This window comes from Triturus cristatus, chromosome 5_1 (assembly GCF_964204655.1).
Source record: "Triturus cristatus chromosome 5_1, aTriCri1.1, whole genome shotgun sequence".
NCBI classification, from domain to species: domain Eukaryota; kingdom Metazoa; phylum Chordata; class Amphibia; order Caudata; family Salamandridae; genus Triturus; species Triturus cristatus.
In genome coordinates, this window is record NC_140587.1 from 166,036,633 (window position 1) to 166,063,773 (window position 27,141).

The 27,141-nt window shown below is 45.5% G+C and overlaps 1 protein-coding gene across 7 annotated transcripts in view; it reads left to right on the top strand.

Moving 5' to 3' along the window:
* The window catches only part of LOC146830535 (tyrosine-protein phosphatase non-receptor type 22-like), a 542,480-nt gene that overhangs the window by 329,644 nt on the left and 185,695 nt on the right, over window positions 1-27,141 (top strand). For all 7 annotated transcript variants that reach the window (XM_085604743.1, XM_085604742.1, XM_085604746.1 and 4 more), the window contains 4 exons: window positions 2,734-2,814; window positions 8,151-8,290; window positions 10,639-10,666; window positions 10,752-10,799. In XM_085604743.1, coding sequence (XP_085460869.1) covers window positions 2,734-2,814; window positions 8,151-8,290; window positions 10,639-10,666; window positions 10,752-10,799 — 297 coding nt within the window. The remainder of the gene's footprint in view (window positions 1-2,733; window positions 2,815-8,150; window positions 8,291-10,638; window positions 10,667-10,751; window positions 10,800-27,141) is intronic.

The window sequence follows — 27,141 nt, forward strand, 5'->3', positions numbered from 1 at the left end:
TTTTTCAATGTGGCGATCGAGGGGTTAGTTCTGATTTCGGGAGCAACACCGAGTATCGGGTGTAAGTTCTTTTTTTGTTGAATTTTGAGGCTTCAGCAGTAGATTATTCAAAATTCTTAGGGCTCAGTTCAAACCAGATAGTTCAAGTTTTTTTGCCAGGTAGATTGGAATGATATAGTGAAGCGCTTTGTGTGTCAGAAGTGACACAATACATGCAATGTTTGCAAATCAGAAATGCCTTCCCAACTCCTAAAGTACACTTCGAAACCCCTTGCATTTGGATATGAAAGAGACTTGCCCTTCCTCCTCCTGAATCACGGTGGGATTTAGTTATAGTGTGTAACTGCAGCACCAGCCACAAGCCACTGACCAGTGGACCCTCGACGGGGTGATGTCCATTCATAAAGTGGAAGCTGTGTCCTGGGACAGCTCCCACCTTCTGCATGCTGGCCTTTGGGCTGGGGGGACAGACAGCAGTCCTGGGGACTGCTCCATTCTCCACCAGCGCCATTCATAGACAGCCGCTGTTCCCGGAACGGGCAAGGGCCGCTTTATAAACATTTCAATGCCCTGTGAATGTGAATGTGCAGATGGCGGCCCGATGCCCCTGGCAGGACTCAATCGCTTCATTTACAGCCATTAGCGAGGGATCACAGAAACTCCTGCCTTGTTAATACGCGTGAGGCGGGAGGTTTTGTAACTCGCTAATAATGATAGTTTTGCGCTAGCACTTATTTGTTCATAAGTTGCAGAGCAAAACTGAAGGCAGGCCGCAGAGCACTCAGTGCGCAAAAAAATTGCTACTGTGCAACACGACCTTAGTACTAGAGGTCTTTGTCTTTTCAGTTTAATATACCCCCTCTGTCCGCACGCGCGCTACTTGTAACGGGATATCAGTGCTTATGAGCATGTCTTGAAGATCATCGCCTCAAGCACCAGTGCTTTAGCTTGCTTGCAGTATTAATATTTTACAAAATAACTGTGAGAAAATGTTTAGTTACATTCGGGAGCCTCAAATAAACAAGTTTTGGGCGAGGTCGCTGTTGAAACAAGCATTGGCATAGCCAATAGGTCTCGCCTTTGGGACCATATAAGTGTTTAGCCATGCAACACTTGTTGTTGTTGCACCAAGGATATTGTGTTGGATAACTAAACACTTATAAGGTCCCAAAGGTGAGACCTATTGGCTATGCCAATGCTTGTTTTTTGTTTTAAACTAGTGGGAGTAGAAATTGAATTGCGACCAATACCTTCATCAATTCACGGTGCAGGGGATCCTTCTTCTGTTTCTATGAACTAGACTTGACTGCTCTCTCTGGGCCTCAACTGTACGGGGGGCACCTGGAAGAGGTGATCGGAGGCCTGCCTTCACTTCTGCTCACACCACCTCTTCAGACACATTTTGGGGGACCAGCACGTGTTTGTGTGTAATTAAGCACCAGCCACACCCCTCCTTCCTGTCTGTTTCTTCTACCAGTGTGTCAGTGCTTGAAGTTTACAGCCAGTATTACGGGGTGAAAGGTCGGGTATTTGGAGGTCTAGGGGAGGAACTCCAGGTGTGCATCGTCGCCGGTTTCCCAGATATGGACGACTATTCATAAAGTAAGAACTGTGACCCCAACATTAGTATTCTGGGTTGGTAATTGGAGCATTGCCTTCTGTGCCCAAGCTGTCCTGGCACACCTGGTGTTAGCCTTCTTGCTGCTTGAAGATGGAGGCCTGGCATTGTACCAGAGCGCGTCTGGCATCTGCCAGCAGCTGCCTCGGGGGTCTCCATGGGGTGGTGCCAACAGAGACGCATCTCTGGGGATTGTAACATCTCCACAGGCCTCTGCAGGCCCAGAGCTGAGCGGTGCTCATGTCCCGGCCTGCACCTCGCATCAGCTGTGTTGTTGACATCGTTGGCACCGCACACCCTGCTGCGCAGTCCTCCACTTTCACATCTGTGGAGGCATGTGCCTGTGTGCAGTGTGATGCACAGCGAGTATGTGTGTACATCAGGGGGTCTCATCTCCTCCAATCGTTAACTAGGACCATTCAAACATACCTCTTTAGTCCAACCCCGCCTCACACGAAATATACTCGTCAGCTCATCATAATGCGCAAATGAATGCATGAATAGATTGCTTTAGAAAGCTAAACACCATAAAGAAAGGATGGCAATACCTAAAGGCAGAAAGAAAAGAGAAACATTTTGCGAGGGTGGGGGGCTGAAGCAGGAGAGGCTGTCCGAGCGGCCATTACAAGCGTGTGGACGGCGCTGCAAATGAGAAAAAAAAGTGCTTCGAGTCCTTTAAAGGAAAGAGTGTAAATCTGCCCGTAAACGATCCAATCCCGGTGGGCAGGACTAAAAGGACACAGAGTGGCAACAAGGAGGGATTGACATCCCTTTGGTGCAATCATTGCACTGCCTTCGACATAATTTGTGACGCCAAACGAAGTGCACAAATGAAAGCTGAAGGCGGAGCTGGGACGAGGCTTCTGGAATCGTATCGATTCCAAGAAGCCTCGTAAGACGAGAGCAGCGCATGCGCTGCTTACGTCAGGTCGAGACCTAAAAAGGGCGAGGACCACAGTCATAAGTGGTTATTGTCATTGAGCTGCCTGACAGTAGGGCAGCCGGCTTCTTGACACATACATGCTCTCGTCAGGGAGGCAGTGGAAGCAGTCGGGTGGCAGGGCCATGGGGCTTTATCTATGCTCTATTCATCGGCGTGTTTTGTTCCCAATCAGCCGTGCCTGACTCTGATGACGAAAGTCCTCCCCCTCTACCGGTGCGGACGCCAGAATCATTCATCGTGGAGAATGACGTTGGTGAGTAGAATTTATTCATACAAAGGCAATATCTTCCTCCCATACCACTATTTCCTCCTTCCCATGTGAAATACAAAGAAGTATGTTTTTAAACCTTTTTGGGAAATATTTTACTTTAATATCTATATGCCACATTTGATAATAGTTAATATACCTGTAAGCTTAAATGCATATTTTTACCATTGTGTACAATTGTATTAGTATGACATTTCTTCTAAAATTCTTTTTTGCAAATTTTATTTTTGCTAATATTCATTTGTATATGATTTTGTTCTTGATTCAATGTTACTGTAATATGCTGTGGAAGTTTTGTAAATGTATTCCTGTTGCAAATATGAAGTGGTGCCAATTCTGCAGGAGCACAGGGCCAACTTATTAGGGCGCCCCTCTTGTGCGCCCAGTGCTTAACTTGAACTGGGGGTTGCAGCAGAGGCCCATTGGCACTCATGGTTGAGAACTGGTGCAAATTTTTCCTCATTATGTTTTGACCCAGCGCAAGGGAGTGATAAGTGCAACACTGGGAAGGAAGCCAGTGACAAAGGGAGAAAGTAGGGAAGAAAAAGTGTGATAACAGGGTACGGCTTGTCTGGTGATGGATCAAAGAGGCATGAGTTTGAATTAGGACTATGAAGCCTTGGCAGTCAGCAACCTCGACAGATGGCATCGCCAGCCATGGGCTAGGGGAAATCTTTGGAGACTGGTATTTATTATCTTACAATTTAAGCAATGTGTGTGTGCGCCATGCCCACTAGCCTGTACCTCAAGAGAGCCACGGATTGTGAGCAATGGACTCCACAGTTATTCAAAACCTCTTAAAGAACACACAAAAGCCTGCCATTAGAAAGTGTTGCGTTCCTCCCCTTCCCTCTCCGCCACCCGGCCCCTTCCACTCTACTTAGAGTCTCCATTCAGTGCAGACTGGCCGGGGCGTCAAGTAAAGCTCCACAGCTGAGAAACAGTTTATTTTTGGCCCTATTTGAGCGTGCATTTTGGCCTTCAGCGCAGACTGATGGTCAGTCCACGCCTCAATTTGTGGCACTCGTGTATCGGCTGGTAAGAACCAGCTCACAAACTCATCCACATTTCACTGGATTCGAGCTCTGGCACACAGTGTGTGGGAGAACAGCTGTCATTACTCATCATTGTCCATCTGTGCTGCTAATTTCAATACTTTGCTCCCATGTGCCAGTCAGATTACCTTTAGTATGTAAGCACACCTAAAGTCTATAGCAAACATTACGGCTATGTGTATATGCATATTGCTATTATCAGTATTGTGTACACAATTATACACAACTTTGTCGCCCTGTTTTAACACAAGGCTTTCACACATCCAGCCATAGCTGCTTTAACAAGGCTTCCCCATGTACTCATATATGTTCGAAGTTGTGTTCCTCTAGCATTATCCACGTCCTTTGCGCGCCACACTAGGCACTCGCATCATGTTACTGCCAATAAGTACTGCCTTCAGCTTTCTCTGCCTACATCTCCAAAACGTTGCAGGCTTCCATGGCCACTCACAATACTCCCTGTTCTACTCGTACCTGCACCTCATTTTTCACTCTCACATCCTTCTGCCCCCTCTCCATATTTCTATCAACCTAAGCAAACCATTTACCACCCATCTCACCTAACGCCTCATCTAAACAAAAGGCAAACACCTGCTTATAGGCATCACGACTCTGAACGGTTTCACATATCTTTCTGCTGAAGGAAAGTCCTTTAGATCTGCAATCTATCTTACTGAATGACTGACCCTTTTGACTCTCATTACTCCCCTAACCTGCACCTTGTTAACATCATTGAGACCGGGTGCCAGTCCAAATGACATCCCAACACCAGCAGCCTTTCTCTCTGAATGTACTTTTACAAGATACCACACAAACGTAGGAGTGGACCTCCACGGCATTAAAACACTGCTGACCACACGCATCCTAATAGTAGCCTCTCGTTCATCATCATTTAAGTGCCACACACTGTGGTGCTTCGTGGTGACTCAGTTAAGCATCAGACTATGTAATAAAAAAGCGGGATGTCAATGATGGCATGCTGCATAGAATGCTTAGGATACTGGCATTAACTTGTTTGTGTAGTACTTTCTGTGAGAACGTGAAACGTGGAGGAAAAGCTGCCCTGTGTGTTTGCTCGATCACAAGCTGTTATATGTCAATCTCTGATAATTGTCCTTTCACTCATTAAGGGTTCTGGTCTTCAGTTTGGGTCATCAGTACAGGCTGCAATGAATAATGAGTAATAATACTTGATTAGAACACTGGAATGTAGAGTACTCCATTCAAGACAATGGAGTGCTCCGGGCTTCTAATGGCTGAGGGTGATGCCGCGAGTCTATTAAAAAAAACTTTTCCTTATGACTTCAACCCAGAAAACCCCTACACCTATTTATTCATATAAACCTACGTCGGGGGCGCCAATGACACCAAAAACACATATCTACTCAGTTTTCTGGATTAATGATAAGTAGACGAGCTGCAGGACGAACGGGGTCCCTTATTAAAATGACCGAATGTACATTATACACCTTATATACATTAATCTTATAAACTGTTGGTTCTAAACATCAAGGTACTCCACTATTCGGTCGATGGACCAACTAGTAGAATCAGTTGATGGTGATTAAGTCCAGCTCAATCACGATTAAAACCTTTAACATTTATTGATCATGTTCAATTTAAAAATCACAGACTCAATCTTAGAGTTAGCATATGATTTTATCTGAATTCATTGAATGAAAGTAAATGAGTAAAGTTTTATTAGGCAAATACATTTACATTATCCATAAGCATTTAAGTAAAATTAAAATAGAAATGGAAACTACTCATTACCCTTGGCCATGGGGCGATGAAGAGAATGGTTCACCAGAAAGAAGAATGAAGCGCAGATCACAGGATAGATCTCCCAACACTGACTGACCTCCTCGGACGCAATCTCCTCCCAGGGCAACTCCCGCGACGGTCTCGTTCCTAGTCCCGATCAAAGTTCAAAAAGTCCAAAATGACAGAGTCTCTCGTAGCATCAGGATAGAAAAATGAAGGAATGTCCAATTGGATCTGATCGGACCAAATTGAACCGAACCTCAGGACTTCTCATAATGTAAGCACAGACTCATTTATACCTTTTCCTCTAACTCGCTACACTGAAATTAAAATCTTTAGGGGCTGAATTCATTTGAATTGGTCCATTGGAGGGGTGGTGATGGTCACCTCATCGCCCTCCTTGTTCGAACCGGTTTGCAAACAATAAATGCATACAGTAGTTCTCGTGATCCACAATGTCCAAGGGTAATTTAACTTGTTAATGAAATTTGTAACAAACTCTGATGGTAATCCTCTGTAGCTCAGTTCTCCCATCCATTCCCATGCATACATGCTGAACTCTTGGCACTACTCTCATTTCAGGTCAGGCTGGCCTTGACATCTCTCACTCCGGGCATAGGCCGCATACACGTGACTGGAGCATTCACTCTGCTCATACGCGGGGCCTTCTTTTTCGGCGCACACAATCCCATCCCTCTCTGGCAGCCATTTTCAGGCATGGCCTACCAGGCCTGAACGAAACTAGTATAAGAACAAACACAACAGAATTTAGACATAGAAAATAATCCTTTCTGTTGACCACCCGCCATTCTAATAACCATTGTTAGATATTACCTAGCAAAAGCGACATTTAAAGCCATTTTACTTACCATCTGCATTCTTTGCCACAGTATAATTTTACTACACAACAAAATCCATGTAATTTTACTTTATTTATTACGTAAATCACAAGACCTATGTTATTTAATCCACACTTGTAAATAAATTAGATTTAGCAAAGCCAGTTAGTTTTCCCACATGTAGTGTCTAATAAAGGGGCATTTTGTTGATTAATGATACTAATTGTTTAAATGCATGTACTAAAGTTATGAGGTCATTAATTTCAAAGGGGTACAAAAAATATTTTGTTTCCACTGCTCCATCAGGGAAGCCGGAGCATCAACATTCCAATGTTTGTTCACAGCTGCTGTTGTGAACTAAGGCCTCACAGGGACCCAAGGGGATTTCAACCCCCTCGGACTCTGTGAGGCCGTTGTTTTACAAATGAGAACAGTCTGCTCTCTAGTGACGGAATGTTCTAACAGCCTTAGAGCCCTCTGCAGCGTGCTCTACCGCTAGTAAAGGCATGCTCCCATGTTCAAGGCCCTTGCCTTTGGCTCGGCCTTTAATGCTGGAGCGGGCCTTTAATGGCCGGTAGAGCCCACTACATCACCCCTAAGGCTATATTAAAACACTGGAATGTTGACACCTCCAATGAACACAAGGGCAGCGTAGAGGGCGCTAATGGCGAGTACAGTCACAGCATTTAAACGTTTGTCTACCTGGTTCTACCAGTTAGAATATTTTACCATCAGTTGATTGAAATTTCTAAAAAGCAGTTTTTAGAACATCCAAACGCCTTGGGTTATACCCTTCATTAAAATTCCTCTCCCTCATTCTTGCTAAAAGAGACTTGCCTTCCGTTCTATGACAAGGAGAGCACGCCATTTACAAGCAGAGTAGCCCTCGGCACACTTATTTATGAAAATAAACAGTAATTAGAAGGAGGAGCCGCCCACAACACTGTGCAGTGCAATCCAGGCTCAAGATGTGGGCTTTTCGTCTGTACCATAGCACCAGGAAATGAGGGTTGTTTGTCAGGGATTCTAGTATCGCACCCAAATTCTAACTCACCCTCTTTTGCATTTGGTTATAACTAGTACCCACCCTACCACCAACTAATCAACTCCGAAGATAACCCTCTACCTAGTCCGGGGCATTGTCATGCCAATTTTATGTACAATCACACACACAAATAATGTTCGGCCTAGCTCACACTCCAATGGCAATGCATTCTCCAGCATTCCTTCTAAGCGCCCACATTTCCACATTCTATCAAGACCGTTGACACCACTGTGAAATCCAGAACAGAAAGTACAGTGGACTCTTGAATAAACAGAACGACATCACATGCTGTCAGCACTAAAAAATTACAAAAATTACATCTTCCATTAAAGATATTCATTTTACCAAGCTGTACTGCTGGATATGACGATAATTAAACATTGATGTCACTCCAAAGATTTCACAAATTATTAAATTTTAGAAAATACTTAGGCACAGAGAGATATGATGGTTTGTTCAGGACCAGACAAGCTAAATGTATGATTGGGACTCAAAATGGTTTTAAGGTTTCTAGCCTTTGTGGCTGAGTAAACCCCAGGGCACATCCTTTGACCAGGAAATCCTGTAGATTACAATCTGAAAAACAAAATGATAAAGTGGAATTTACTCTTTCTGTAGAGCAGCCACCCAAAGCAGCGCCTCTTATAATCCCAGCAGCAGCCTCTGTGATGTTAAAATATGGAACATCGATGGAATGGAGTGGTGCTTCCCAGCGAAATACATTTGTTGACTCCACAAAATTCCAGTCAAGGAGTAAGGTAAATACAATACTTAATTAACATCGTGACGATTTTAATACTTTTCTATTAACACATTCTACTGTGATCTTAGTGGTCAGTGACAGTTTGTCAATATTCATGTCAATTTTCAGATAGGAATATAGGATTATTCTCGTTTTGGTTGTTAAGGGAATTTTACAGAAAAATGTCCTCAGGAACTTTTGAGCAATTATCAGACAGAAGCGCAGTTATTTTACAAAACCAGGAGGTCTGTGAAATGACTCATCTGCGGGCACTTTGTTGGTCTTGTCATTTTTAATCATCTTACATGTCTCAATCCTCCTGTGCTGCTCTGTGCCTCTGTTTGATACATTAACATACGCTTACCATGTTGATACAATCAGTGTGCGAGAATATCACACAGCGCCTTTGAAGTGGAAAGACAATATCATGACAGATTCATTTCGATCCCTATAATGACTTTTAAAAGTTGGTGTTTTGTGACATCTCTCATGTAGTTACTGAGGCCGATTGAAAAAGATTCTTCAGAGTGTAATGTAGAATTCTATTCAGCAAAAGTCATAATGTTGACATGCAGTCCATGTACGTATGTCCCCCGTGAAGGTGTAATGCAGACTCCACATTCATAGGAACGGCCCATGCTATTTCCATATGTGTGTTCAAAAGTGGGCATACCCATGAGTATTGCCATAGTCATACAAATGACACAAAATGCACATTTGGTTCACAGCCCCACAACAGTAGCTTTTTAAGTATTCACAAAGGTTGAGATATGCATTCGCTAGAGTAATGCATGCATTTCTTGGGGCTACACATGTACCCAAGTGACACCCGTTATTTGTTCAATAAAGTGCAGCAACAAGGGGACTATTTACAGGACTATGAAAAAGAGGTCCCTGTCAAGGAAAAATGGAAGGAGATGTAAACAACTTTACAATTGGGGGAAATGTGGTCTGGGCACAATGCAAATACGGAACATGTGCATTGTGCTATTGTTTGTAATGTGCTGGCAATACAATGTCAAAATGAATCACCTTCCCCGAGTCTATCCGACTGTCCTGCTGCACGCGACTTCATGTAGAGTTATATTACTATTTACAGCGTTTCAGGTAGTAACACCCCATTCACAATTAAATGCATTTTTGAAAAATTAATATTTAATGAGCAAGAAACATAAAGTGACATTCATTTGTGTTCTATGCATCTGAAATATACGCTTCGCCTATGTTACATGTTCTTATGGTGTTAGACTCCAATGTAGATGCATACCATACTTGTGTAATGCATACATCATATATGTGTTGCACACAAATGTGCGTGATTTAGGAGCAGTCACATCTTCCACAAATGAGTGAGTACATATAGTTCACACTTTGAGCGGGCTGCTGTTTTTCCACAGAACTTTGTGAAGCGGTCCCTAAAGGTTTGCCTTTTTTTTGCTTACTTTACGAATTCTGCCACCATTTCTAGTGAGCGTAATTGAGTCCCACAAGGTAGTAAATATTTCCCTGTGCATCAAAAAGATAGGGTGCCTCTTTAGCTTACACATCCTTCTAGCCCAAGTCACATAGCTCTTTGCACACCTAAACTTACCAAGTGTGCACACAATGTGCCACACGTGGCTGTCGGTGCCAGTGGCAGATCCTGATGCATAGAATACAGTTCCACCCACGGTGATACGTTCTGGCAGGGAAAAACTCTCAGATTTGGACGAAGGTAAGTTCAGGTCTACTGGCAGACCCCTGGGGGTTTCGAGAGGAAGATATTGAACAGCCCAAAAACGACATAAATATGTGGGTATTCGGCGAATGCTGTAAAAGGGCTGGAGGAAGTGTGCAAATTACATGTATAGGATATCAAAATAATCCTATATATCACTGCGTTGCAAGAACAATGATTTCCCCACCTGGAAATATTTCACGGACGAAAAAAGTTCTATATTTTTGTTTAACTTTGTTTTATTGGGTTTAACACAAGGCAGGCACAAAACAATTCTCTTGTGTCCCAGGAAACATGACAAAAATGAGACCCGGTACCCGCTCTTCCTGTACTCAATAACACAAGTCCACCGAGGTGCTGTGACAAGGCGCACAGGTGTGGGTGCTATCGGAAGTTCTTTATATTTAATAAATATGTCTGCAATACTTTGTCCCACTAATTGTCTAAATGTGAAAAACAAGGAGGAGTAAGTATTCGGCACCACGAATACAAATGTGTGATCTATATAATTTCTTGCCAAATGTTCCAGTTTATAGTTTTTTTTTTTACTTTCTCTTTATTAACAAAAGGTCAAATTAATGTCATAATGAAAGGGCGCATATTAAATAATGTATTAATTCTAATTTGCTGTTTTTCATCTCTTGCAGAGTGTGAAAGTACGAAGTTTCAAAACGGGTAAATCTAAGTTCTTATAATCACTCCCAATAATTTTTTTTATATCAATGGTTTTAAATAATTTATATTTTTTGTTCCTCATTAGAAACATTCCAGGAGCAGACCACACGATTAGAAATCAGACCGGTTTGTGGTAAGCAATAATATTTAAGATTTTACTGAAAAATACTATGGCATACCACTCTTGGCGCCGGCCAGTTTGATTACTAGTCAAATATCTTGCTACAGGCTTGCTACATTAATAAAGACAGATGATGCGTGCATGACACTTTAGGAGGGACCTTTTGGAGGATTCACATACCACCTTTGTCTGTTACATGGCCAAGCACCGGCATGGCATCCTCCCAACCCCCATCACAAGCACAGATGTGCTGCTGTACGGAAGTGTGTGCAATACCTGTGACGAGGGCAGAAAAGAAGGCCATTCTACTGCTCTATGAAGCAATACAGAGCTCTCAAGCTTCGTGGGTCCACAGATGAGTAGCTCATCCAGGCCAGGTTTTTGCTTTGCATCTTGGGACTTGTAGATCTGTTTGTCCTATTATAAATTCAGGACTTAAAGTCACAGAATGCACAACTAAACACCTAGGTGGGTGAATGACTTATGCATGAACCTGGGAAACTTGGACAGTGTAACAGAGGGCGGTGCTGTCCATCATAGGCATCAAGATGGGGCGCATGCAGGTTTGAGGATAGTGAGGCAGGTTTTGGGACTGTAGGAGTTACTGAGGGGTGTTGAGGGAGATAGTTGGAGAAGTATATTTTATGACAACCTTAAACAAAACACTAAACTAGTTGCAGAGCCAATAAATATTACATTTTTTATTTAAAAAGCCCACTTGCCATGCTACAGAAAAGTGCGCTTCTTTAATATATTTCCCATTAGCAGTCTTATTGTCTTTCTCAAATGATTAACTCTGAACATGACTGGTAAATGAGATGTTCTCCAAACCTAGCATAACAACCCAATAGTGAGCAATAAAACACTTTGGGGTCTATTATAATGGTGGGTGGATCACCACCGCCCATATGGCGGTGGCGATCCGCCTGCCATTATTCACCTCCCGCCTCCCATTTCCCCCTGCCATATTTGGATGGCGGGGGGGACCCCAGCGGATGGAAAGACCGTCCGCCGGTTTTCCACTGGTCTAACAGGGGACCCGGCAGAAAAGGGAATTGATATGGTGGCGGTGTCTGCAAGACACCTCCATCCATATCAAGATGCAGGCGGTGAAGTGCCTTTCCATGGCGGCACTACCGCCATTAAAAGCCATGCAGAGCCTGCATGTGGGGGCCCGTTGCGGGCCCACAGGGTGTCGGGGAGGTCGGGGGTGCACATGGAGGGTATCTATGGTACCCCCCTGCATTTGCATGAACAACTTGGCAGGCACAACGCGGCGCCTGCCACTTTGTGCATGCAAATGTACAAATGCCTTTTTAAGATTGCGGCGGGTGCTGCTGAAAGCATCGCCCGTCGCAATGTTAAAAATGCGGGATGCGCCCGCCAGTGTGGCGGGCGCATCCTAATTTGATTTGCGGGACCGCCGCACACATAGCGGGCGATCCCATTTGCCGAAAAGGTCCGCCCGCCATCGTAATAGACCCCTTTGTTTTAGCAAGGTTTGTTTCTTGATTTCAAAGAAACTATGCCTACAATTTCACAGGGTTTCAAACTATGTTTTTTCATGGAGAGCATAAAAAGTCATCTGTTATAGTTAATCTTACAGAATGAAGTCATTGTGAGTACAGAAAACAAATACCAAAGAATTTAACATATAAAACGTGATGCATTCTAATAACATACGCTACATCCTGAAGACTTGATAACATTTAAAGCTCTACCTGGTCATCTCATATTGCTTTAATCAGTGGGCTTGTATTACATTATTCTAACCAAACAAGATGCGGATGATACCACATATAGATTAAGTTTACGTTCTCATAATTTGAAATCCGGGTGTCTATGAAACTGTTTGTGTGAACATGTTTTTCGAGCTAATGACAAATGTGCATGTGCTTTAGCCAGTAAAAGTCAGTGTTTGTACCACACAATTGCAACCACATATGAGCATAGATAGCCGTCCGCCAACAACACCAATGGGTTTCTTTAAGCTACATGAACCACCTTGAAGACCATAAGGTGTTCAACTGCTTTCTGCAGATGGAAGAGGATCTAGGCCTAGTTATTTGGAGTGCAAGGAGCACTCTCGGAGAGGTAATCCTGGAGAACTGAGGGCACAGAATGCACCAGGAAAGGTTCAGCGAGGGAGCACTGAGGCAAGTTTCATCCTACTGCACACATCAGACCTCAGTGAGAAGCCAGAAGGAGAGACAACATTTGAACGGGAGACTGCACATGGGCTTAAGTGGAGGGAGGGTGAGCAGGTCAACTGGAGCAGCACAAGTGAAGTTCTAACTGAAAGCCAGCGGGGAGGCAACATGGTGGACTGTTCAGAAATCTTGCACCAATGAGAGGGACTAAAAAAGGGGAAAATGGCGGGATCCCGGACAAACACATACGCTCACCCACTAGCCCACCCTCTTCACTGTATCCTAGTTACTCAACATTTCCATTCGTGTAGTGACTAACCCCTGGGGTTGCTGGTATTACCCTCCTTCTCCCCATCCCCACCCCCTGTGCCCTGGATAGACTTGCATGTGTGCCCCCTTCTTCTACTAGGGGGGGGCACAGAGTTACAAGAGGGATAGAGAAACAGAACCAATACCCAGCAAGAGGAATCAGCTAGGCATGAGATTCTTCAAACACCACTGAACAGTCAATAAATGAATATATGACTATCTCAGGTGATGTTTTTGCTGTATGCCACGTGAAATATGTTTCATAAAAATAATGTAAACAATTATATCAGTAGTGCTGATACCACAGGCGCAGAAAGTGAATGTTTAGAAAATGTTTAATTACACACCCAGTTAAATCTGTCAACACCTCTTTTATCATCAACACGTAAACGAGAAACCACCCAGCAGTTGGACCCTGCTGGACTCTTTTAATTCAACGCCTAAATGCTCTCTAAGGTCTTAAAAGGTCCAGCTGCCTCTATCGGGCAGCATCTGTTGAGATATATATATATATATTTTATATATATATATATATATATATATATATATATATATATATATATATATATATAAAAGCTCTTGTGTCAAAAAACACTCTGCACTCACGGGATTACTTCAATGATTTATTTGCGTGCGAGGACGCGTTTCGGCGTTCTGCCTTCTTCTGCTCGCATATGCAATTGTATGTGTTTAGGTGACGGCACAGTTTTAAATTACTAGCTGACTCCTTATTGGATGCAGTGACTCAAAGGAGGGAGGGGATTGGCTGTTAGAATACCAATGTCTTTAACCTTGTTCTTCGGTAAGTTTTCAACCCGTACAGCGGGAGCATATAAAAAAGAGATTAAAGTCCCGATACTTAATGAAATTTTTTTCATATTATGCTTAGATAGCTCTCCCAGAGGTCCACAATTCATGTATTACCTCCCTCCGTCGCTGTCATACATTTCAAAGTGCCTCACTGGTTGTTCTTTGAGGCACAAGCGTCGATGGAATCGACAGTCATCCAGACTGGTGGGGATCCGGATATTCACTGCCCCCTGCGCTGAGTGCTGTGAGCCCAGGGTTTGACGAAGGGACTTCTGAAACTTCTGCACCGTGCGCGCACGTGAGCACGCGGTGCGCTTCGCGCACCGCGCGCCCACTTTACGCAGTGCCCACTTTACGCAGTGCCCACGTTACGCTGGATGGGCCATGTACGCACGATGCGCTTCGCGCACCGTCCGCACACGGAGGACATATTATGCGCTTCGTTGAGAAAGGTAATCAATTAATTGTTCTTTGACTTAAATTTGCCATGCACAAAAGGAGCGCTGCGGGCACCTTTTGCACACGGGGGTGGGAAAGTGTGGATAGTTTTTGTTTTTTATTAAATTTTTACCGTACGCGTACGGTAAGCGTAATCGGCGTTTTTTCGAAAATAATTACAATTGAATTTTTGGCCTGGGGGGTTCTATTAGGACACCTTGATCAAGGTTAGGTGGTTAGGAGCTGTCTAACATGCCCCTTTACATGTTTTCAACCTTTGTTTTTCCTCCCCCCCCTCAGAGTGCGAGAGAGAAAATGGCGGCCGCCGCTTCCTGGTTTCGACCGATTCGAATGTTTAGTAAGCTGTAACAGCCAATCAGAATCGCGCTCGCGCACGGCACCGTACGCGTACGGTAAGCTTACCGTAAGCGCACGGTAAGCGCACCGTAAGCTGCCACAGATATATATATTGATTTAAATGCTATTTTCTCAGGAACTACTGAACAGATTTACACCAGACCTACAAAAGGCACTTCCTTGACCTGTAGACTACCTCTCTGCCAAATTTCAAGTAACTCTGTTCAGCCGTTCGGGCTGTAGCTGTGTCTAAAGGTCCTATGGAAAAATGCATGGGAAAAACGCGTTTTGGGACCCCCCTTTTTTCTCAGCCCCTGCTTGACGAATCCCCTCGAGACTTTCAGGGTAGGAGCGGAGCGTAGCGCCCCATTAGTTTTGAAAATTTCGCGAGGATTTGTCGACCGGCGCCAAAGTTATTCCAAATAGAATGTTGCGGTTTTCCTATGGAAACAGGATCCTAACTATAACTACCTACTGGCGACCGCCAGTAGGTAATATATATATATATATATACATATATATTTATTTATTCACTGAAAAAACCATAGGTTTCAGGGATGTTGTAGTTAGAAATTAGCTTTTAAAAACCATAGAAATTCACTGAAAAAACCATAGGTTTCAGGAACGTTATAGTTAGTGGATCATTTCACTCGTACAACACCATAGAAATTCCGGCATTATAGTTAGTTCAACTCGTGCCCCCGCAATGCACTGCTGATGATGTCACATATTACATCATTCATGACATGGTCAGTGACATCACTGATAACATCTCAAATGACAAACTATAACGTCCCTGAAACCTTGTTTTTTTTCCGTGAATTTCAAAGGTTTTTTAAATGCTAATTTTTAACTATAATATTCATTAAACCTATGGTTTGTTCAGTAATTGTGTTTTTGTTTTTTGTGATATTTTGTAAGTTTAATATCCATAAAATAGTTTTTTTTTTTCTTATTAAAATTATATGTCTACTGTTTTCTTACATATGAATATTTTTGGGGGGGAGAAAAAGTGGAGCCGCGCACCCATCGCGTTCACATCAGGGGGCTGCGCTGAGTGCTGTGCACTCATCACGTTCACACCAGGGGGGCCATGCTGAGCGCTGTGCACCCATCACGTTCACACCAGGGGGCCGCGCTGAGCACCGCGCACCCATCGCATTCACACTAGGGGCCGCGCTGACTCCAATTTGTATTTTTTTTTTAAAACGTCTACTTACATTAATTTACATTCACACCATGGCCCCTATCCCCCGGGGCATGCCCAAATATACTTTTTTTTTTTTTTAAAGAAAATAAATCTGAGGAGGGGGGACTGCGACCCCCCATCCCCTGGGACCTGGCCTCATGCTTAGGGACCGTGGGGGGAGCCCCAATGTCCCCACAGTCCTGCCGGCTCTCCGTCTGCTGCTGGAGCCGGCATTGCTTTTCCACACGGGGAACTGCTAACATGCAGCTCCCCGTGTGGAAAAGCAATCTGTTTTGGATTTTGGAAATGAGAGCATGAAACCTGCTCTCGCTTCCAAAATCCAAAGCAGAGTTTGCAATGACAGGGCGGGAGCCGCATGGCTCCCGCCCTGTCATTGCAAACAGCAGTGTCCCGGGTGTGGGCACCCCGAGACACTGCAGGAGCTGGCCCTGGGGGTTGGTGGTCCCCAGGGCCATGGACGGCTCCAGGAGGTGTGCCGCGCGGCCCCCCTCGCAACGCAGGCCTGTGGCGCTTACTGGAGGTACCTGGTGGCCTAGTTGGCCCCCAGGGGCCCTCAGGAATGAAGGGGAATTAATTCCCCACCTTAAAACACGCCACAGGGTGAGTTTCCACACATGTCACCTCAGGCCCCGCCCCCTCCCTTCACCACTGTGCACACGCACCCCGTGGCGCATTTTACGTTGGGGGATAAAGTCCCCTTGAATCCTGAGGGTCCCTGAGGTCCAGCTAGCCTACCAGGTACCTCCAGTAAGCGCCACAGAGCTGCATTGCAGAGAGGTGTAAAAAGGGGCATGGCCTGGACCACCTCTCTGCAACACAGCCCTGTGGCGCTTACTGGAGGTACCTGGTGGGCTAGTTGGCCCCCAGGGACCCCCAGTATTGAAGAGGAATTAATTCCCCAACTTAAAACAGGCCACAGGGTGCGTTTGCAGAGTGTTGCTGGGAGGGGGTGGGGCCTCCGGCACGATCGCGCCTTTTTCATTTTTTTATTTTTAAGAAGGGGGCGGTGTGGCCCCCCTTCCTTTCCTATTTTATGGGTCCTGGGGACCCCATCCCCCAGGGCCTGACCCCTAATTTATTTTTTAATGGAAGGGGGCTGCGTGGCCCCCCTCCCGAGGCCATATTCGGCCCCGGGGACCCCATCCCTCGGGGCATGGACAGTGTCTTTAAAAAAAAAAAAATATTTGGAGGGAGGCTGCGTGGCCCCCCTCCTCAGGCCATTTATGGCCACAGGACCCCATCCCCCAGGGCCGGCCTTTGCGTGCTTTTAAAAAAAATATATAGAGATTTTATTATGGGGGAGGGGGGCCGTGTGGCTCCCCTCCTGGGCTACTTCTGGCCCCAGGGACCCCATCCCCCGGGGCCTGGCTACTTTGTTGGGGACCGTGGGGGGAGCCCCAGTGCCCCCACGGTCCCTGCCGGCTCCCCGCCTTTTGTGGAAGCCCGCATTGCTTTTCCACATGGGGAGCTGCTAACATGCAGCTCCCCGTGTGGGATAGTAATCTGGTTTTGATTTTGGAAGAGAGAGCAGGTTTCCAGCTCTCACTTCCAAAATCCAAACCACAGTTTGCTATGGCAGGGCGGGAGCCGCGAGGCTCCCGCCCTGCCATAGAAAACATCAGTGTCCCGGGGATGGGCACCCATGGACACTGCAGGAGCCGGCCCTGGGAGGTGGTGGTCCCCAACCAATGCAGAGCCCGGGTAGGTGGTGGTCCCCAGGGCTCGGGGGTCCGTAACAGACCCCCAAATTTGCATTATAGTGCCCCGGGGCGGTGGCGGTCCCCGGGGCTCGATCCCCCCACACAGGTACAGGTATCTATATTTTTTTTAAAAGAAGCCCCGGGTGGTGGCGGTCCCCGGGGCTGTGGGGGGGCAGTGTGCCCTCCATAAATAATTAATGAAAGCCCCGGGGGGTGGCGGTCCCCAGGGCTTGGGGGGCCTTGGATGCCCCCCAAACATTAAAAAAACAAGCCCCTGAAATCATGTGTTAGGGGAAGTCAACCAAAGACGGCTCGGAGGCAAGACGGCGCTGTAGCGAGTTTCCCCGTTACCCACCCCCCGCAGCATTTCCCTTTGAGATCGATGATTTGAGACGCCCCCTCTGAAGTTACCTCCATTCTTCATGGTTTTGGCGACTCTGGGGGTTCGCGTGAGAGGCTTGGGTTGGTCTCCCTCAAATGGATGGTGCAGAAGTTGCTCGCTGAAAATCTCGGATCGAGCGAGGTGCTGGGAAAGCCTAGCTCGGCTTTTGCTTACGGCGGTTGCCGGCTACAGGATTCCTGACATTGAAGCGTGGCAACTAGGCAACACAGACGCTGGGGCTTCCACCACTCACTCTACACACTCTACAGGTCTGATGACGGCCCGCGGAGCTCGGAGCAAGACGCGTTCCTTGGCCCAGACACCGGCAATCCCTGGATCAGCACCAACAGAAGCAACCAAAAGGATTGAAACTGATAAGAAGAGAAATGAGCATGGTACTAGTGGTAAGAGCGGGAAAAAAGAAATGATTAAATACCCCCTGCCTAAAAACTCTTTAAAGGGGGACTCAAGTAAAAAGCAGCTGGCTATCACTAGTTTGTTTCCAACTAAAGACATATCTGAGTCTGCAAAGAATTCAACTCATTTAAAAGACATAATCACGGATGTAACCACAACTTCACCTATGAATGCTAGCAATATAGCTAACGTAGCCAACTCCGGAATATCTGGTATAGACCCTTCCAGCCATAATACTACTATTGATATTCTGACGGAGGCCAGAGATGAGCGGCATTCATGGGGGTCTAGCGGTGAGACAATTCGTCATGGGTATCCCAGAAGTATATACAAACGATCACTCAGGCGGCACAGAAGCCATAGTTAAAAGTCTTAATCCAGATATGGCTGTTCCAGGCAAGACTCTGAGTGGAATCCTAGTATCCCCTGCCTATCACAATATAGCTGACAGTAAAAATACGATTCCACCACTACACCCTATCCCGGAAGGAAAGCACATACCCAGGGGGGGTGACCAGGAAGCAGGTTCTCTCTCACCTGACCCTTTAGAGAACTTCTACTCGTTAAATGAAGACTCTGTAGATTCAGATAATTTAGACAATTCAGCCTCAAGTTCGATCTGCTACGAGGAGCGAGATGGCGATACCTCTACAAGCCATTACAGTCAGCAAGAGGGAGGGGGAAAGAAGTTACCTAGGAGAACTAAGAGATTCTCTGAGAGGAAAAAAATTAATCTGAAACAGAGGTCGATGGAGGAGGATGGGGACCTTGGTTGGGATTATTCTGATACACACTCCTTATTGTGTAAAGATGTAACAACCTCAAAGGAACAACCACAGAGTCCCCCGGGTTCGGGCAGGGAGATATGTGTATGCCTGCTGACCCCGGAGAACCGTCACTATCCCTAATACTACAGTCTCTTAATGCTTTTCAAGATGAAGCTAAAACCGAGAACCGTCAAGCACGTTTGGCTTCTAAAAAAAGACAAGGCTCCATCAGAAAAGTCGGTAAAACCTGTACTGAGATTGTCGAAAGATTAAGCCTATTAGAAAATCGAACTGATCTACTTGAAGCCTCTGTTGAAGGTTTGAAACAAAACTCAGCATCTCAAGAGAAGACTATAAACGACGTAATGTGGAAACTGGAGGAGGCAGAAAACCGACAACGCCGTAACAATCTGAGACTTCTTGGAATTCCAGACAATAGCGAGGGAGGAGATATTAGGAAATTTGCCATTAACATCCTTAAAAGCTCTCTCCCGGAACTGACACATTGGGACTGGGACAAGGAAATCCAGCGGGTGCATAGATTCCCTCTAAGTAAATCTAAGCGACGCTCAGTCGACTCGCAATACCCCAGAGCGATTCTGATTTTTTGGGGGAATTTTCTGCTTCGGCAATCAGTGTTTGAAGACCAGATAAAAAAAGGAACTGGGAGACCTTTTCATATTTTGTTCGCCCAGATTTTGCTCATGCTACTGTAGAAAGAAGTTGGCGACTTAGACAGTTGATCACACCCTTCCAGAAAATTGGAGCCACTGCCTTTCTGCAAAATCCAGCGAAACTTAAAATTAGCGTCCAAGGGCAGTACCACTATCTTACTTCTGAAGTTCAGGCCCAGAAATTCTTAGATTAAATCACTGCTGGTCAAAAGAAAAAAATCTCCCTGAGAGTAAGCCTTTGGGACGGGCGGGGGAAAAAAAATAAAAAAAATAAAAATAAAAAAAAATTCTTGAGTGGGGAAGGAAGAAAGGGAAGGAAAAGGAAAGAAGGGAAGGGGGGAAAAAAGGGGGTACTATCATTTAAGCTTATGGACCGCGGCGGAGGTGGGGTGGGGACAGTACAGACGCCATCATAACAGGCTCAGGACTGAGCCTGATTGTCTCGATACTGGTGGGGGCAGGGGGTGGGGGGTTCAAGGCAGGGTTGGGAGGAGACAAGCTCAGTACTATAATATGTATAAATTGTGAAAGTAAAGTTTTCAGCAGGAAAGGACATCAGATGGAAGAGCACAGGAAAAAAGCGCTTATAGAAAAGATAAATATGCACTTAGTAGGGAAAGCTAAACTTCAAGATGCATAAGGTAAAGATCTTGACCATTAACATTTGTGGTCTCAATGACGAGAAAAAAAGGCACAGAGTGGCCATGGGGTTACAATCTGTAGGGGCAAATATTGTTTGTATCCAAGAAACACATATCGAGAGATCTGATATGCAATTGCTGAATAAACTTGGCTTTAAATTGATCACTGCTACAACACAAGGGGTTAGGACAAAGGATGTTGCTATCTTAGGGAAAATATACGGGACACAATTTATCCGCTCAAAGGCTGATAAACACGGACGATGGGCCATCACAAAGTGTCACCTGAACAATGGATCTAAAGTAGTTATCTGCTCAATATATAATAGCATTAGTGACGACCCTGATCTCCTGGATCAAATCTCTAATGAGCTCGTCCACTGGCCACTCCCTGTAATAATCTGTGGAGACTTTAATTTGAATTTACCGACTGATTGGTCAGACGACTTATGCTTTAAATACAAAGGGAGGAAGCCTAGAGTCTTCCAAGCATTTAAGAATCTATGCTCGACTCATGGTCTTATCGATATCTGGCAAACTAAACACCCGGATGATCCAGGCTATACTCACTACTCCTATCCTCATGCACGTCATGCAAGGCTAGACTTTTTTCTAGTGTCTAACTCTATGGCTTCTAGTTGCATTATTGAAAAATTACCCAGGGTACTCTCTGATCACAATCCTCTTTTATTAACTATGGAAATCCCTGTAATTCAATACAACACTAATATATGGAAATTCGAAAGGGCACTATTAATTAACGAGACGTAATGTGAGCTTATGCGACAATGGATCCCAAGATTTTTAGCCGAGAATATCGGTAGTGCGCCAATCAAGATAGTTTTGGATGCTTTAAAGGCCGGGATCAGAGGTGAAACTCTCCGATTTTCATTGAGTACTAATAAAAAAATAAAACAAGAGATGGCAGTACTGCAGAATAATATCATAACCGCGAAAGAAAGCCTAATTAAAGCCATTCGGGAGGGAAGGGAAGTTGAAGAAGAGCTTAAACAGATCACAATTGCTAAGAATCGTGTGAATGAGATACTAACAGCTAAAGCTATTGACCGAGCCACAACACATAAGGAAAATAGATATGAATTAAGCGAACAGGTAGGACATCAGTTAGCTGTGCGCACCCGAGAATTAAGCACTGCTAACCTTATCAAGGCTATCGGAGATCCGGAAGCCGGGCTCATGACAGATCCCGAAGCAATTAGGACTGCGTCCATAAACATTACCAGATTTTATACAGGGAAAATCATATACATCATAATATTCACGATGCAATTAATGAATATATAAGACAAGATGACTATATGAGGCTAGAGAGCAATGATGCCGACAGTATGGATGTGATCCAAAAATGGGAGGAAATTCTCCTTGCATTGAGTAGCCTTGCTATAGGTAAAGCGGCGGGTATGGAAGGAATTCCTACTGAATTCTATGTTTAATTTTCTTTACAAATGAAAGATATATCATGTAAGAGTTAGTCGCTCACGTATTCCAAGGGGGAAGACCTCCGGGATCCTGGTCTATGGCTAAAATTGTAGTCTTCTTAAAAAAACATAAAGACGCCACAGAGTTAGGGTCCTACCGTCCTATCACGTTAATAACTAGTGACTCCAAAATCTACGCGAAGTTACTGGCTACAAGATTAGCCCCTAACATACATAAATTAGTGTCTGCTAGACAACATGGGTTTATCCCTGGAAGGGGCACCACCGATCATATTCAGAGAGTAATCTCATTATTTGATTGGTGCGAGGTTTCAGGAGATCCTATGGCTTTGATACTACTAGATGCCGAGAAAGCTTTCGATAGGGTCTCCTGGAAATATCTCTGGATTGTCATGTCAAGAAGTGGTATAGTACAGATGCTGTATAAGGAGCCAACTGCAGTGGTTATGGTGAATGGGTCAATATCAGAATCCCTGTTTATAACCAGAGGGACAAGGCAGGGATGTCGATGCTCACCTCTCTTATTTGCCATATATATTGATTCATTCATAAGGAGATTGGAGAACATCGCTAGGATCTCACCTGTTTGGGTAAGGGACCAAGCTACAAAAATACTAGCATACGCGGAGGATATCGCGGTGGTCGCTAGTGACCCAGCGATTGCAATCAGGGCGATTGAGGAAGAAGCGAAGATTTTTGGGGAAGTATCCGGCTATAAATTAAACCAAGCCAAAACCCATATTATCTCCAACAGTAAAATAAACCTGATCGATGCACGGGTGACTGAGAAAGCTAATTTCTCAGTCACTTGGGAGTGAGTATAACCTCAAAATTAGAAAATTTAGTCGATGGTAATATTTCTCCTTTAATGCAACGTACTAAGAAGGATATGATTCGCTACAACAATCTTCACCTATCCATTGGAGGTCGTTGCAATCTAATTAAAATGCTTATTTTGCCTAGATTTTTATAGATCAATTTGTTTAGAGTTTTCCCCGCAAATATTTAAGAATATGGACAGTATGTTTAACAGATTCCTATGGGCGTACAAGAAACCACGAAGGGCATTACGAACTATCACTTTACCTAGAGATAGAGGAGGACTGGCACTGCCTAATTTCAAACTATACTATTGGGCTACCACCTTAAAATTTTGTGCTGGCTTACTATCTCCCACAAATATTAATAATGAAGGGGATATCCCAACTCCACAAGAGCTACTGCTAGGAAATGAGTCTAGCGGCTGCCTATGACGTCACATGAACGATGGTTACTTCAAAAAAGTGAGATTTAAGTCAATATTTTGTACTTACAAAATGTGGAATTTTGCACGGAAATTAGCCGGTATTGGACGATTATCTTATTACACTCCAATCCTTAACAATAGTAATCTCCCCGGGATTTTTAGTGATATATACATGAAAAGGTGGGTAACGAAAAGGATCACACAACTTGGCTGTTTCTACACTATTTCAGGAATCAAATCTTTTGGCGAATTGCAGATTGAATTTAATTTAGACCACCGGGATTTTTTTAAATTCTTACAGATTCGAGATTTTCTTTTGAAGAGAGGGGGGAACGGGCTAAAATTCCTAACAGTTCCACTGATCGAGAATTTATTAAATAAGCCTAAAGTTAAAATTGGAGAAATTTATGAATTATTAAATTTTTGTAATCCAGATGATATGGAAAAATTTATAATTAAATGGCAGGATAAGCTCGGGAGATCGGCTGAAATCGTTCAACTTTCATATAACCTATATCAGTCTAGTTTTATGTCAATTAAGCTTCAGGCTCAATTCTATAAAACTTTTTTCTTTTTGTATTATACCCCATATAAAATAGCGAAATGGGGTTCAGGGAAAGGAACTACATGCCCCAGATGCGCACTACCCGAAGCTGATAGTATACATATCTTTGCTTCTTGCACGGTATTAACGAACGTTGTGAATGATATCTCCACTTTTCTCTCCGATGTTTTTAATACAAGAATAGAAATTTCTACCGTAGAAATTATGCTTGGTATTTCAAATGTGACACGACCTAAACATATGCATGGGTTAATATTCGTTGCAATGGCTGTTTTTAGATTGTGTATTGCTTCAGCTTGGTTAGATACTAATGCACCTGTGTTTCAACAATGGAGATCTCGGTTTTTAGCAATATGCAGTTTAGAAGTAGCTATATATAAAAGAAAGGGCTATATCAAACGTAAAAAAGGGTTAGCAATTTGGGATCCTCTTCTACGATGGCTACAAAGGTAATACATATTATGTTCATTATTTGTTGAATTCTTTATCCGTTTTACCTCTGATGTCCAAAACGTACTATTCCAAGATAAAAATTGTTATTCGTATGTATCGGATTGTTCTGAGCTAGGGTGGGGGTGGGGCTTATTATTTGTGAACGTTCACACCAGGGGGGCCATGCTGAGCGCCGTGCACCCATCGCGTTCACACCAGGGGGCCGCGCTGAGCACCGCGCACCCATCGCATTCACACTAGGGGCCGCGCTGACTCCAATTTGTAGTTTTTTTTTTAAAACGTCTACTTACATTAATTTACATTCACACCATGGCCCCTATCCCCTGGGGCATGCCCAAATATACTGTTTTTAAAAAAAAGAAAAGAAATCGGAGGAGGGGGGACTGCGACCCCCCCATCCCCCGGGATCTGGCCTCATGCTTAGGGACCGTGGGGGGAGCCCCAATGCCCCCACAGTCCTGCCGGCTCCCCGTCTGCTGCGGGAGCCGGCATTGCTTTTCCACACGGGGAACTGCTAACATGCAGCTCCCCGTGTGGAAAAGCAATCTGTTTGGGATTTTGGAAGCAAGAGCATGAAACCTGCTCTCGCTTCCAAAATCCAAAGCAGAGTTTGCAATGACAGGGCGGGAGCCGCACGGCTCCCGCCCTGTCATTGCAAACAGCAGTGTCCCGGGTGTGGGCACCCTGGGACACTGCAGGAGCTGGCCCTGGGGGTTGTTGGTCCCCAGGGCCATGGACGGCTCCAGGAGGTGTGCCGCGCGGCCCCCCTCGCAACACAGGCCTGTGGCGCTTACTGGAGGTACCTGGTGGCCTAGTTGGCCCCCAGGGGCCCTCAGGAATGAAGGGGCATTAATTCCCCAACTTAAAACACGCCACAGCGTGAGTTTCCACACATGTCACCTCAGGCCCCGCCCCCTCCCTTCACCACTGTGCAAATGCACCCCGTGGCGCATTTTACGTTGGGGGATAAAGTCTCCTTGAATCCTGAGGGTCCCTGGGGTCCAGCTAGCCTACCAGGTACCTCCAGTAAGCGCCACAGAGCTGCATTGCAGAGAGGTGTAGAAAGGGGCATGGCCTGGACCACCTCTCTGCAACGCAGCCCTGTGGCACTTACTGGAGGTACCTGGTGGGCTAGTTGGCCCCCAGGGATCCCCAGTATTGAAGGGGAATTAATTCCCCAACTTAAAACGGGCCAGAGTGTTGCTGGGAGGGGGTGGGGCCTCCGGCACGATCGCGCCTTTTTTATTTTTTTTATTTTTAAGAAGGGGGCGGTGTGGCCCCCCTTCCTTTCCTATTTTCTGGGCCCTGGGGACCCCATCCCCCAGGGCCTGACACCTATTTTTTTTTTTTTATGGAATGGGGCCGCGTGGCCCCCCTCCCAAGGCCATATTCGGCCCCGGGGACCCCATCCCTCGGGGCATGGACAGTGTCTTTAAAAAAAACAAAAAAATTTGGAGGGAGGCTGCGTGGCCGCCCTCCTCAGGCCATTTATGGCCACGGGACCCCATCCCCCAGGGCCGGCCTTTGCGTGCTTTTAAAAAATATATATATATATTTTATTATGGGGGAGGGGGGCCGCGTAGCTCCCCTCCTGGGCTACTTCTGGCCCCAGGGACCCCATCCCCCTGGGCCTGGCTACTTTGTTGGGGACCGTGGGGGGAGCCCCAGTGCCCCCACGGTCCCTGCCGGCTCCCTGCCTTTTGTGGAAGCCCGCATTGCTTTTCCACATGGGGAACTGCTAACATGCAGCTCCTCGTGTGGGATAGTAATCTGGTTTTGATTTTGGAAGAGAGAGCAGGTTTCCAGCTCTCGCTTCCAAAATCCAAACCACAGTTTGCTATGGCAGGGCGGGAGCCGCGAGGCTCCCGCCCTGTCATAGCAAACATCAGTGTCCCGGGGGTGGGCACCCTGGGACACTGCAGGAGCCGGCCCTGGGAGGTGGTGGTCCCCAACCAATGCAGAGCCCCGGGTAGGTGGTGGTCCCCGGGGCTCGGGGGTCCGTAACAGACCCCCAAATTTGCATTATAATGCCCCGGGGCAGTGGCGGTCCCCGGGGCTCGATCCCCCCACACAGGTACAGGTATATATTTTTTTTTAAAAGAAGCCCCGGGGGTGGCGGTCCCCAGGGCTTGGGGGGCCTTGGAGGCCCCCCAAACCTTAAAAAAACAAGCCCCAGGGGGTGGCGGTCCCCAGGGCTGCGGGGGTCCCCCTGGGCCCCCACAATTTTATTTCAGCATGCCCCCGCGACCTGCCCACCCAGGGCTTAATTAAACAAAGTGTGGGAGCCTGCACTTCCTTTTTTTAAATTTTCTCATCCGGATTCACGCACCCAGCGCGAATTCGGCTGATTTTTTAAAAAAAAAATGCTGTTTGGGGCCCTGGGGTTCCTTGTGGGATCCCCTGAGCAGGCCTAGGTGGTCAGGGTGTTTCTATCCTGCCCCGTTTCTTGTTTTTTGCGTTTCTTTTTCTGTTTTCTTGTGCCTTGGTTACCGAGGCATAAGATGGCTGCCAACACTTCCTGGTTTGGAGTGTTGACAGCCAATTAGAATAAGGCTCATGGTCGGGAGGGTGCGCGGATCCACCGCGCCTCTAAATCTCGAAACTTTTATGTTTTTTATTTTCTCAGCAACTACTGAACAGATTTACACCATTTAAAAAAAAAAGGTATTTTTCTGAGCCAAGGGCTACCTTTTTGCCAAATTTGGTGTAATTCCGTTCAGCAGTTCAAGCTGTAACCGTGTCTAAAGTTTCCTATGGGAAATTGATTTTCCGACC